General features: G+C 47.3%; 1 protein-coding gene across 1 annotated transcript in view; it reads left to right on the forward strand.

Moving 5' to 3' along the window:
• Positions 1-13,253, forward strand: part of ITGA9 (integrin subunit alpha 9) — a 227,994-nt gene that overhangs the window by 121,364 nt on the left and 93,377 nt on the right. Inside the window, exons 16-17 of the mRNA XM_081160497.1 lie at positions 7,785-7,934; positions 12,555-12,631. Coding sequence (XP_081016623.1) covers positions 7,785-7,934; positions 12,555-12,631 — 227 coding nt within the window. The remainder of the gene's footprint in view (positions 1-7,784; positions 7,935-12,554; positions 12,632-13,253) is intronic.

Here is a 13,253-nt window from a genome sequence, read left to right on the forward strand (position 1 = left end):
TTCTCTGCATCTTTCTGCTCACAGCCTCCTGCCTGCACCCCCCCTCCTCTCTGCTTCCCTCCGCCTAACGTGGTGCCTGGCACAGGCTCACAGCAACCGAGGTGCAGCTCCTCTGGAAAGTCAACCCCCCTAACAGCCTGCCCCACACACTGTCATCCCGGCTCTCACCTGAGTGCCGTGTCCTTGCCACCCCTTCTTTCAGACAAGAGTATGCTCAGTATTGTCCACGACACGGGGAGCTCAAGGCAGAGCTGCGATTGGTCCCACAGTCAGTTACCGCCAGTGAGCCAGCAAGCCCCACACGAGCCCCACTTTTCTTTGCTTCCCACATTGCTAACAGGGTAATGACAGAGTTCCAGGCAGGGGCCGAGAGTGGGAAACAGCCTCACAATAAATGTATTATTTGATGTTAAGATGTAGCCCAGCTTCAGAAACTTTATTTTTTTTAAAAATTAAGTGTATTGGGGTGACATTGGTTAATAAGATTTTATAGGTTCCAAGTGTACAATTCTGTTTTGCATTGTGTGCCCACCACCCAAAGTCAGATCTTCTGTGACCGTATATTTGACCCTTGACCCTTTACTACCCGCCACCCCCCTTCCCTCTGTGACCAGCGTACTGTACTCTGTGTCCTTGAGTTTTTGTTTGTTCATTTTACTTGTTCATTTGTTGCTTTCGGTTTTATATCCCATATATGAGCGATATCATCTGGTTCTTGAGGCGGGGAAGTCCTTAGCGTCAAGGAAAGGAAGCAATAAAAGACAGAAAATAATTAAGTGCCAAATTGTGTTCTGAGGACACTGGGGTTCGGGGGGACTGCGGCGGCAGGGCTGGCATCTTCAAGGAAAATCTCACGGAAGGGGCAGCCTGGAGCTGAGCCCTGGAGGTGGATCAGGTTTTGCAGAGAGAAGGGGGCACTCCAGATGTGGGAACAGCGTGAGCAGAGGCACAGGTGGGGTCAGCAGGTGGGCTGAGCGCACAGACTTGGCTCAGTTGTGTCCCCTTCCTCGAAAGGTAGCTTTAGCGGGGCAGGTTGCAGGGAGAGAGAGGAGATGCGCACTCCAGGGTTTTCGGGTGCTGGCCAGGCCACGCCGGTCCCTGCCTCTCTCTGTCTCCTCCTTCAGCGAGCGGGCAGAGCTCCCCGTGAGTGGCCGCAGGGAGGCCTGTGTTTACTGCCAGAGCATCTGTCCTAATGTGAGGACTGAGCCTGACGCGCCAACGGGACGCAGGACTGCTGGAGACGATGGAGAGGGTGGGGGAGCCGGAGAGCCCGGCCTGGGCAGCTCTGTCCGTTTTCTCTTGTGGGTTCCATTTTTAGCATTTTCCTTTATGTTAGCTTCTCACCTCCTCATATTGTTACCAGAGACACCTTGGGCATTGAGGATGGGAGGTGGGAGGAGAGAATTCAGAGAGAGAGGGAGGAGATTATCCGCAGGCTGGATGATCTCCATGTGGGGCCAGTTCCAGCTGGTGTCACTTAGCTGTGAAGTGATGCATGTAATTATCTGTGATGTAATTAACATGAAGCGTGCAACATACTTATGCAAGTGTGTTGTGTGCTGTTAGAAAATTGTTTCCAAACTGTCGAAGGGTCTGATCTCCCATTCACCTAATCTGGAATGGGTCAGAGGAAAAGATACAAAAATCATAATACAAAGAAACGTGTAAATATAAGCAACCCATCCCCCCCATCACACACACACACACACACAGGCTCAAACACAAAAGCAAACCATTTTCCAGATATCCAGCTAGATGTCACTTTATCTTTGAAGAGGAAAAGGCATCCACGGGGTTATGTGATTTTCATAGGTAATTTATGTGGCCGTGTCCATTAAGGAGTATTGAGGCTTTCTTGCCCTTCCTGAGAACTGGCTCTTGCCCGAGGGTCATCCATTTTAGACGAACAGTGATATCCATTTCTGTAGCAAGGTATTACACATAAAGTAATGTGTTGTCATCATTAAAATCTCTAATCTCATTGAGAAACTTCCAGAAATAAGATACACCGATTTGCTCACCGCCTATTTCCTGCTCCCGTGACAGAATGTTTGAGGTTTTGGATCCAGCTGCTTTTCAGAGCTCTGTCTAGTCACTGTTTATAACTCAGCTCATCTAAAGATAAAGCTTTGTCTCTTCTGTGTAAATCCTGTCTCGTAAAGACTATAGTAGTCACTTGTGCTTTTCACAAAGTTTTTAAAAAATTATTTCTAGGATTTTCTTCCTTGGTTTTTTATTAATTTTTCAAATTGATTTTTAGAGAGAGAGGAAGGCAGAGGGGGAGAGAGAAACATCAATGTGAGAGCGAAATATCAAGGGGCTGCCTCCTGCACACCTTCTAGGAGCCTGAAACCCAGGCATGTGCCCTGACTGGGAATCGGACCGGCAACCTTTTGATGTACAGGATGGCACTCCAACCAACTGAGCCACACAGGCCAGGGCCTTCCTTGGTTTGAATTAAAAAATTTTTTGTTTCTTTTTTAATTTATAGGAGGACTCTTAATTGAAATTACACAGGCCTCAGTTTATTCTCTTGTAAAATGGGAAATAGGTTCTTGTCACGTGCACAGTTCATAAGGATTCATTTTGCAATAGGGCAGTTTTTACAGATTTTCATATCGAAGTTGCCATTTTTAAAATTATGGCAAAATAAGAATAGCCACCATTTATTGCTCACATACTATACTAGTCATTGTGCCAGGTATTTTATAGAATTATAAATATTATTTATTATATATCATTTCAAGTTCGCTATTCCTTTCACCATGGCCTACATGTCTCTTATGTTTATTTCTGAATTTTCTATTCTCTTTTCTTTCATGCTTCCATCTGGATATTTCCTACTGACTTACCTTGTGGACCACTGGTCTTCTCTCCTGCTGTGTCCAATCGACAGTTAAACACATACATCTTCTCTTCTCAGCACCCTGGCCACTGCCTTCTCCGTGGTTTCTTAGTCCCAAGTCACCATGCTGCTGTGGAATCAGCAGGTACCTCGATGTGAATGTGTCAATGTCAGACTCGCCTCCATAAGCTTCTTTCCTTCGGGGTGTTGGCCCTCAAGTCCTGGCTGCCTTAGCCCTGAGCTTTCAGTTGTGTCTTTGCAGACTAGTAAGACTGCCAGAAAGGCAGCTCAGAAACTTGAGAACTCGGCCTTTCAGCCACTACTTTACGGTCAGTTTCTTCGCCTCTCATTCCACGTTGCTGACAGACCTGTAAGCAGCTCAGAGGAAGGTGCTGCTCCATGCCGGGGTCACTGCAGTGTTCCCTCCTTCTCTGTGGGATCCTAGACCCTGAAGTGCTGGCTGTGTTGATAGTTCCCTGGTACCTTTAAGCAGGGGTGTGTGTGTGTGTGTGTGTGAGCTTTTCTAGTCGTTCTAGGGGCGCAGATCTTTAGTGTTGTTCTATTGTTACTAGAAATGCAAATTCCTCAGTTTGTTCTTAACAAATCTTCAAGCTTATGAGAACTTAAGACTTGTCTATAACGTTTCAACCACCATTCTCATCATTATGATCATAGAACTAAAGGAAAAGGCATTTCGCTTTTGAAGATTTCTCACTTTTAGGCATGCCAGCAAGGTGACCATAGGCAGAAGTAGAGTTGCGTGTGGAGAGTAGGGAAATAGTGGGAAACAATACCAGATGGATGCACCAAAAAAAAAAAAAATCACATGGGAAAAAGAAAAATACTGAGGCCTCTTTACAAAAACACTTAGAGGTGTGTTTTTCCCCCCAAACCAATAAGCTGGCCTAATGCTAGTGGCTAATTTGCTGACCTCTGTGTTATTTGCCAATTTAAAGTGAGGTCAGCCCTTCCTGTTTACATTTCGTTTACCACTGTAGTTGACAGCCCAGGAAGATGAAAACCCTTCTTTTCTGGGAGAAAAGCAGCTGGGAGGTATATCTCTAAGTCATGTGGCTGGTTGGGGGGCGCAGGGCACTGGAGTGCTGCTAATTTAGTGTTGTAGAGTGAGAGCTGGCATCCAGTCACCCTTCCCCCAGCAGTCGTGCAGGTCTTCCCTTAGTCTGTGATTTGACGCTGCTATACTCACCAGTAAAGGCTCCCTGCTTCCACTAAGTAGAGGAGATGAAAGGCTTTGGGCTTCTTTCTGATTCTGACAGCTGCCTAGATGCCCCAGCATAGCAGGGCCGAGTGTCCCTCCCTCTAGTAGAAACCCTTGTGTGGGTGGCACCTACTTGTCAATGGCCTCATCTGCTGGACTTCCTGAGTTACTTCTGTTTCATTTTCAGAGCAAAGTAATTAATGAGGAGAAGCCTGAGGCTCTCCCTGAAGGAATGGGGTTCCCAGGGTGGCACCTTGGGCCTTTCCCTGAGCCTCTCGCTCCCTCTTGTTTGCAGACCCACAAACCCAACTTTCCCAGCTTCGGAATCACGCTCAATCCACTGACACCCGACACCCCAGGCCCCTCCTACCCTGCTAAACCCCATGCCTCCCACCTGCTCTCCGCCTGATATCCTGCTGTCTTATGTCTAAGCCCCGGATACCTCCTCTGGGGAGCCTGCCAATCCTCAAGCCAGATCAGGTGTCCCTCATTTGTGTCCCCAAAGCCACCTCTGTCTGTGTGCATGTGGCCCTGGATTGTCACTGCTCGCCTGTTTCTCCTGAAAGCCCTTCATCTCGGTGTCCCTTGGGCCCAGCACATTGCCTGGCATAAAGTAAGCACCCAATAAACTTCAACTTGAGCATATGTTAAGTTCCCTGTAAAACCTCAGTGGCCACAAATTCTGCCACCAGTCTGGGTGTTCTCTGGGCGGGCTCCTTCAGTTTGCAAAACAGGAGACTCCCATAGACTTTCAGCAGGAAAACGTAGATTGTTGCCTTTCCGCCTGTCGGGATAAGTGTTTGTTCAACTTTAGAAGCTTCAGTTTGTAGTGGTGATTTTTTTTTTTTTTTTCCGGCAGTAAAATTTCAGCAATTACGGTCCATGCCAGAACCCTAAGCCGCCTCCTCTGCCCTGAGGAGTTCCTCCGCTTAATTGCAGGGCTGAGCCGGGGGAGGCTGCCCTTCCAGAAACGAGAAGGAAACCACAGAATGTGGCCGCTGCTCTTCCTTTGTAGCGGGAGGAGGGGCTGTCCTGTGGGGTGTTGGCTTGTTTCTCATTGCTGCCCTCTTGCCCAGAGCTACTGGGACATGTAATAAGAAGCTGTTTTTCAGACCCTTAGTTAAAGCAGGTTCGTGCAGTCAGCGCCAGAGCACACACTCTGTGCCCCGGACGTCAGAACTCGTCCCAACCAAGCGAGGCCGTGCCTGAGGTTTCCCTCCGAGGGTGGTCGTGGCTGGAATGGAAACCGCCCTCGCTTCAAGCCAGTTTCTTCGCTGTCATGTATTTACATTCAGGCTGGTGTGCAAAACACTCGCCATGCGAACCCCCTTCTGTAGCCTCTTAAGTAACAGGTAATTTTTAAGGGTGGTATTAGAAACTAAAGCGGTTGGGATCATTTTAAAATAGTATTCTACGGACTTCAAGGAAAGCTGTTTTGCTTCAGGTTTTAAGAATAAGTCTGGTTCTTAAAACTTACTAGCTTTAGGATGAGGCATGGTTTATTCAAACTCCCGAGCCTCTGTTTTGTCGTCTGTAAAATAGGAGCAACAATGTCCAGCTTGGGGGTTATGTGGGTTAAGGAGGAAGATGCCTGGGCCCATTCAGTAGCCAGGAAACGTTAAGTTACTTCTGTCCCCCTCACCCCCATATTCAGCCTCTCCCCCAAGAATAGCAACATCACACCTGACTTATTTCAACATGAAGGATTCAGAGGCAAACTCTTAACATAGTCCACCTTAAAGAGACACTAAAGCATTTGTTTGTAAAAACATGAAGATTGCACTTACTGTTCCCATACCCCTGACAATCTGTAAACTGCTCAGCAGAGTCAGCAGGCTGAGGGGATCTGGATCCCAGGTGTGTGTTTTGCTCCTGGAAAGGGCATGGGTATTAAAGATCTGGTCCTAAAATCTGAAGTTGAAGAGAATTTTCTGGAAGCAGTTTATCCAAAGCCCCCCACCCCACCCCCACTCCCCTGGAGAGGTTCTGTATTTTATTTTGCTGAATAATTGCTTTTCTAAACACAAATGTACATCATCTGCTGGTAACCCCAGAGTCATCCGTGCCCCTTTGCCCTGTGCCCCACACCCCACAGCTCAGCAGCCAGAGCTGTAGTTGCCTCTGTCTGCCAACCACCCCCCCCCCCCCCCCCCCGCCTGGCTCTAGTTCCATCTCCTCGCCTGGGCTGCTGCTGGAGGTTTCTGCTCTGCCCTCCAGTGTCTCCGAGTGTGTTCTACTCAACATTCGCACCCCAAGGAACTCTAAGGAAACGCAGGGTGCCATGACCCCATAAACTCAGGACCAAAACAGAAAGAACAAACAAAACAGAATAAAACCCTCTTTAACTTTGTTTAACCTGGTGTCCCCGCAACTTAGTTGATCACAGACCCTTTTATTTACCTCCCCTTGTGGGGAACTGAGGGTCAAAGAGCCCATCTTGGAGGATGCTGGGATCGAGCCCGCAACCCGGGCATGTGCCCTGACCAGGAATCAAACCGCGACCTCCTGGATCCTAGGCCAATGCTCAATCAACCACGGAGCCATGCTGACCAGGCTGAATTTTCTATAATTGTGAACACAGCACTGATCTGCTCCAAACTTTACACAGAGCAGCATGAAGTCCTTCACCCTGTGGCTGGCCTCTGCCTGCCAGCTGGACATCCAGCTTCTCTCCCGCCCTGACTGGGCTACTCCTGCTTCCTGCCGGCTCCCTTCCCAACCCGTCTCTCCCGTGACAGAAGCAATGGGGACTTGGCTCATTGGTGCCGCTTCTCAGGCTTGCTCTACTCCACCTGGAAACCTACCTCCCGCAGAGCATCCTGGCCAAGAATGTAGGGCTACCTACCCTTTCCTTCTCTGACTCTAACTTGTGAGCCTGGGAGCCCACAGTCCCTGGGAGACAGTGACACCTTGTACGGAAAGGCCGACAACTCCAGGCTTGACCAGATGTGATTGAAAACTCCTCTTAGCCTTGTGTCCTGGATACTCAGGCTTGCACTGCTATTTCCCTGGTATTGCACCACGGAGGGTGATGAGCCCTGGCTCACAGGGTTTGGGCGACAGTGTTGCCCATCTCTTGAGAACACCTAGCACCGCACTTAGCATCTCCTAGGTGTCGCTCGTATGCCCGCTTGCGTCCCTTTCCTTTCTCTGCTTTCCTGATGTGACTGTCAACCTATCCTTCCCTCGGGTCTTAAGGTCCTTGGGTTCCCAAGGAAAGAACACAAGGCCCGAAGTCAGACTTTTCTTCCAGCGCCACTGACGGGCAGCCTGGGGAAGACGCAGGGCCCCTCAGTGTCCTTTTCTCACACACGATCCACATTTATCTCAGCGCAGAGAAGCTTTCATCAGCCCAGCGGCACGGAGGCGAGGGGCGAGCGCTGCAGGGTGCGTGCAAATGCTCCCCTGCCCGCCCCGGGCTCACAGGCATATTTGGAAGATGAGTCAGGTAATGCCTTCCAGATGCTAAAGGGGAGACGATGGAGCACCACGCAGGGTAGAGCGCAGGGGCCCCGCTCATTAGCAGAGTGACCTCGGACGAGACCTGAATTGTTCTCGGCCTCGGTGACCTCATCAAAATATGAGGATTATCAAATCCTGCCTCGCAGCGGCGGTGGCGAGGGTCGTGTGAGGCGGTTCACGTGGTGGCCTTGGTACCTGCGAAACGCCACAGGCATCGGCCGGTATTCCCAGTTCACGCGCATTTGTTTCTTGTTGCAGCGGAGGGTGCAGGACGTCATCAGTCCCATCGTGTTCGAAGCCGCCTACAGCCTGGGGGAGCATGTGACAGGACAGGAGGAGAGGGAGCTGCCGGCTCTGACACCTGTGCTCCGCTGGAAAAAGGGACAAAAGATCGCCCAGAAGAATCAGGTCAGAACCTTAAAGCCCGCAACTGGGCCCCGAGGGAGCAGGTGTATATGGCAGGAGTCACGGTCCTGGCTGTCCTTGGAACCAAGGCCAAGGCTCACCCCCTTCTCTGGGCCTCCCGTTCCTGACCTGCACAATGATGAAATTTATGATTCTCAGTGTTGCTTCTAACAACCACGTGATTGAAACACATTGAGGCCATTCTCAAGCAATTAGGAAATTATAATCCCCTTCAAGGTCATGAACTGACCACTTGGTCCCTGAACTTGTGCCCTGTTCCTAGACTGTTTCCAGAGCTTAGATCTGCACATAGTAGGTGCTTAATCAGTGTTTTATTGATGGGGGAGCAAGTGGGGTAGAGAAGCAAGAACTTCATCTTGCTAGAATCGGTGGTTGAATTAAAAATGCCCAACCCAGGTGTCTCTGGGAGCCGGAGCACTGTGAGTGCGGGGGGGCCACCCACCCCATGTGACACTCATCAGATTCCACGATGTGCCGCTTGTGTGGAGGCCATGTGAGGCCATACGGGGCCGAAGTGAGCCTGTGAGCTCATTCTGCACAGCAGCCCTGGCCTGTCTGCCCTGAGCCATCTGGAGATGAGCAGTACTGACTGCTGATCGGGAAATGTGTAAGGAACCTGGGATCCCAAGCCTGTTTTAACACCCAAGATTGCACAGACCCAGAACCCTAGGGAAGGTCAGACAAAGCTATCTTTTGGGCTAAACCAGACTTCTGTGTAGGGAGGGGGCAAAGCTGTAGAACCATGCACCAGCCCCACCCTCCACCACTCTCTGAGATTATGGGAAAACAAGCAGACCAGTGGCCCACAGCTTGCTTATTAGAGCTGTAAACAGAACTACAGAGAAGTGTTTGGGGTTCAAGATGTCCAGCCAGATGTTCAATTAAGTGGTGATCCCCCCTTTTTTTTTTTCCACAAAGTCATCCCTATTTTCTCCCAAAGTCTCTTCCATGGGTCTTGGGTCGGGTTCCCCAGAAACCGAGCCTGAGATGGGTTTGGAGCACCTGATTTAATGAGGCTGTGGTCCTGGGAGAAACCTGGGAGGGAATGAGGGAGGGGAAGGGGCTGAGCGAGGATTGATCTCAGCTCCAATCTAGCTTTAGCCCTAGGTGGGAAACTCTAGAGCATAAATTACACCAGAGATGTCCTCTGCTTGAGGCAAGGGGACTCTCCCTCTCCCTCTCCCTTCCTCTCTGTAAGCATGTCTTCAAGTAAGGATTAAATAAAGGAGACTTGAGTAAACTGCTTGAGAGATAGTGTGGTGCCCCCAGGAAAGCCTTACCTCTGGCACTTCTCCAAATGCATGAGCTAGCTTCCGCTCCCACCATCCACCCAAACACTCCCACAAGTTTCCCAGTCAGCCCTTTTACCTGTTCTTAAATATGAATGAACAATCAGGGTAACCTGAGACTAGGGTGAAATGTGGTACATGAAAGAAAGAATAAATAAACCTACAGAGCAACTGATTAGAGGAAAATAAACTGTTCAGGGTATAGAAGCAATTATAAAAAATGTAAAACCAACTTAAGCTCTGTTAATACACATAAGGAGATTTAAGAATATATATCATCCACTGTAAAATGGTTGAAATTCTATTTATTTTGAAAGGGAAGAATCAGAGAACAAGGAAAGGTTCTTGAAAATTAATAATATGGTTACACAGCCAAAAACGTAGTAGAAGGACTAGAAGATAATGGTAAGAAATCTCCCAGCAAGCAGACAAAAGCAGATAGAAAAGAGAGTAAAGAATTAATCTACAAGGTCCCATATCCGAGTAACTGGAATATCAGTAAAGTAAACAGAGAAAATGAGGAAGAAATTATGAGAGAGACAATGGAATAAAAATTCCCCAGTGTTAAAGATATTTTTTTAATTTAAAGGGCCCACTGACTTACAAGCAAGATAAACCGAAAATATCCTAGATAACTCATTTTGAAATATCACTACTCCTAAGATGTAAGGAGAATTCTAAATGCTTCCAGGACAGGGAGTACAGGCTGACGATACTGGGGGATGTATGTCAGCTCACAGCAGAGTTAGAGTCATACTGTGTAGCCCACCAGACTCCTTATTAGCAAGATTGGAAGCCAGGATATGGTGAAGTAAGGCTCTCAAAGTTCTGAGAGAAAGTGATTTCGCAGCTAGAATTTCATACATAGCCTAACAGTCAAGTATGAGGTCAAAATAACTTTTCAGACAAGCAAGGATCCAGAAAGTTTATTTCCCTAGTAACCTTCCCAGGAAATTACCTGAGATGTGCTCTAACAAAACAGGGGAGACAGAAGGAGCAAAACATGGGATACAAGAAACTATGGAACTAGCCCCCAGAAATCTGACGACGAGAAACTCTGGGTTACAGCTGTGCAGCAAATCTAAAAACAATTGACCAATTTAGAACGGGGGAGTCAGGGAACTTCAAGAAGAATGAAGCCAGCAATAGACAGGATCAGAAAGCAGCAGATATTCAGGATACAGTGTTGATGAAATATAGTTTTTCTATGGATTAAAAAAATAAAGGCAATCAAAAACTCCTGGAAAAACAGAAATATGGTCAATATGTCATAGTTCAAAAATAAAACAAATTAAAATGTGGTGAGATTTTAAGAAAGAAGAAGAGTATAAGGAAGAAAAGGACCTAGAAATAGTCTCCCTTAAGTAAAAGTTGAGTATTCTAGGAGTTTAACTTTGACCCTGGAGAGGAGGATGTGTAATCATGACATGCTTACTGGCTCTACTCTGAGCAATAATCATGTGGCCGTAATAACATTAGCACTGTTTATTGGTTTTCAGTATTTACAACCAATCCTGTATACTATGGTTATAGTATAAAGTATAAATATCATTATATTTGACTGGATAGAGGTAAAAGTAGCTCTACAGACATTCCCTCAATCTCTTAATTGTTTAAATTGGTGAGCCAACAGGTATTATAAAACTTGATGAAACCAGAAATAGTTGTTTGTTACCTAAAATTGCACAGGTCCCAGTGCTGCTTCAAGTGTGGTCACTCAGTCAGCAGCATCAACCCCTCTCGGGATCTTAGGAGAAATGAAAATGCTCTACCACCACCCCAGGCCCATTGAATTAGATGTTGATGTACTGCGTCTTGTGTTTTAAGAAGCTGACCAGTGATTCTGATGCAGCTCGTATTTGAGAATCACTGTAGCAGAAGAGCTAAGAGTAATGATTTGCCTGTTAAAATTAGGAAGGCGGATGGGAGGGGCCATTATATAAGTGAGATAATCTAAATCTGATAAGTCAAGAAGTGGTAGTACCAGGATATTTTTTGAGAGAGATGGAAGTAATCATGAAATGAAACATAAAGTAGATATGGGTAATAGTGGTTGTCCCTGGAGGGCAGGAACTCAGTAGAGAGGTGTGTGGCGGTGTCATTATTTTTGTTTTAACCCTGTGATTCTTTGGTTGAAGTTAAAATGCAAGAAAAACACTGCCCTTAGATTGGGAAGATTGTCCAGGAGCCTGAGAAAAATTGTGGGAGAGTGATCCTTGCCTGTTTTCCTTTTCCTGATTAATATATTGTTTTAAAAGATAATTTAATTACCTCCCTCCATGTGTCCTCCAGATGTTGGCTCAGTTTGAGGGGAAGAGTGATTCTGAGAGTGAGAGCGAGGCCCACCCCAGGAAGCAGAGCTGGTTTTTAACCTTTGTATGCGTATATGGTAGCTCCACACAGAGCAGTTCACTTCTTCCATTGGGGCTCTTTAAGTCAGGTGGCCAGATAACATTAGGACTTACATTAGGACTTAAATGCCTTAATTTCTTCAACTCAAAGGCTCCGAGCCCATGTTGGATCGTGCCCTGGAGTGGATTAAATCATGGTGGTCTTGTAGAGTTAGGGTCTGCCCCCAGTGATGGTCTTGTCCTGGTGGGATAGCTGCACAGACAGTGTATATAACTTGGAGACAGTGACTATGGCATGGTAAGTGCAGGCTTACTAATGGGTCCCAGGCATTTTGCAGTGGGCGGGAGTGAGTGAGACAGGCCGGAGGCCAAGCCTTCACTCTGCTGGGAGTCCCTATTCACCACTCGCTGCCCCCCGAGACACAGGAGAGGATCCCTTTGGCCCTTTTGTGGTCCCCTCAGCCCAATAGTCTAATTGCCTTTGACTTTGCTCTTCGGAACTAAAAATTATAGTGTGATCCCATTGATCAGGCAGAATCCATCTCAAATAGAGATTTGCTGCCTCCCCAAGGCAGCAAACAGAGGGAAGTGACAGGACAGTAATTTAAGAATTCTTTACTCAATTGGTTATTATTCACTCACCTGAGGGCATTTAGAGATATTCTCAGAGATGGAAAGGACTCCTATCTTGTACCCTTCTTAAGAAAACTACTCGAAGGAGCCCTTGAACAGACTGAAAAATGAGCCCAGTAAGGAACACACTGCAGGCAAGACCGCCACTGATGTGGGTTTCCTTGGAGCCTGAGAAGGACCCCTCACCATGCTGGGAGCTGGCTTCTGAGGAGTGGAGGGCTTGAAGGGCTCATGGAAGAATTCCCGTTGGTTTGGAAGAAAGTATTTGGCTGTTGTTCAGTCATTTGCCATTAAATCTGGTTCCAACTTTCCTGTTGTATCTCCCACAGACTGTTTTTGAAAGGAATTGCCATTCTGAGGACTGTGCTGCTGACCTGCAGCTTCAGGGTCAACTGCTGCTATCCAGGTGAGTCAGTGCCCCTTTCGCCACATTGCCCTGGAAAGTTCCTTTGTCTTGACTCCAGGCCCAAAGCCTGAATGTGCAGATTTCCCCACCCAAGAGGGCAAATAGAGGTGGTGGGTTGCAATGATATTTTGTGGTTTAAAAAATGTATGTTATACAATAATTTTAACAACAGCTATTATTTTGGGGGAATAGTTTGGTTTTTGTTTGCAATTCCACATATCTCACAATTTAGCCTATATTTCTAATTTCTGGGAGTATTTGTGTATGTGTGTGTGTGGGTATTTTATGTTTACTCATTGTATTAAGTTGAACCATATGAACCATATGAAGCTGCCAGTATTTAACTGTTTAGGACAATTCCTGTGATTGGACTGATCATTATATAAAGGTTCTTTTTATTGCCCCCCCCCCCATACTTAGCAGTGATGTCTACTTTAACAACAGTTAGTGGTTCCGTAGCAGGAGGGGGCAGGCGGTCCGGATCCAAGAGAGCAGCCAGTCTCTATTGTGTCAGGGCTTCCTCCCACAGCCCGCGATCCCCCAGGCTAAAGGTGAACCGCACACAGGCCTCCTGTTTCCTCTTCGCCAACCCTGTATTTCAGACTTCTTTTAGGATGAAGGC

Source organism: Miniopterus schreibersii, assembly GCF_964146895.1.
Source record: "Miniopterus schreibersii genome assembly, chromosome: 15".
Taxonomy (NCBI): Eukaryota; Metazoa; Chordata; class Mammalia; order Chiroptera; family Miniopteridae; genus Miniopterus; species Miniopterus schreibersii.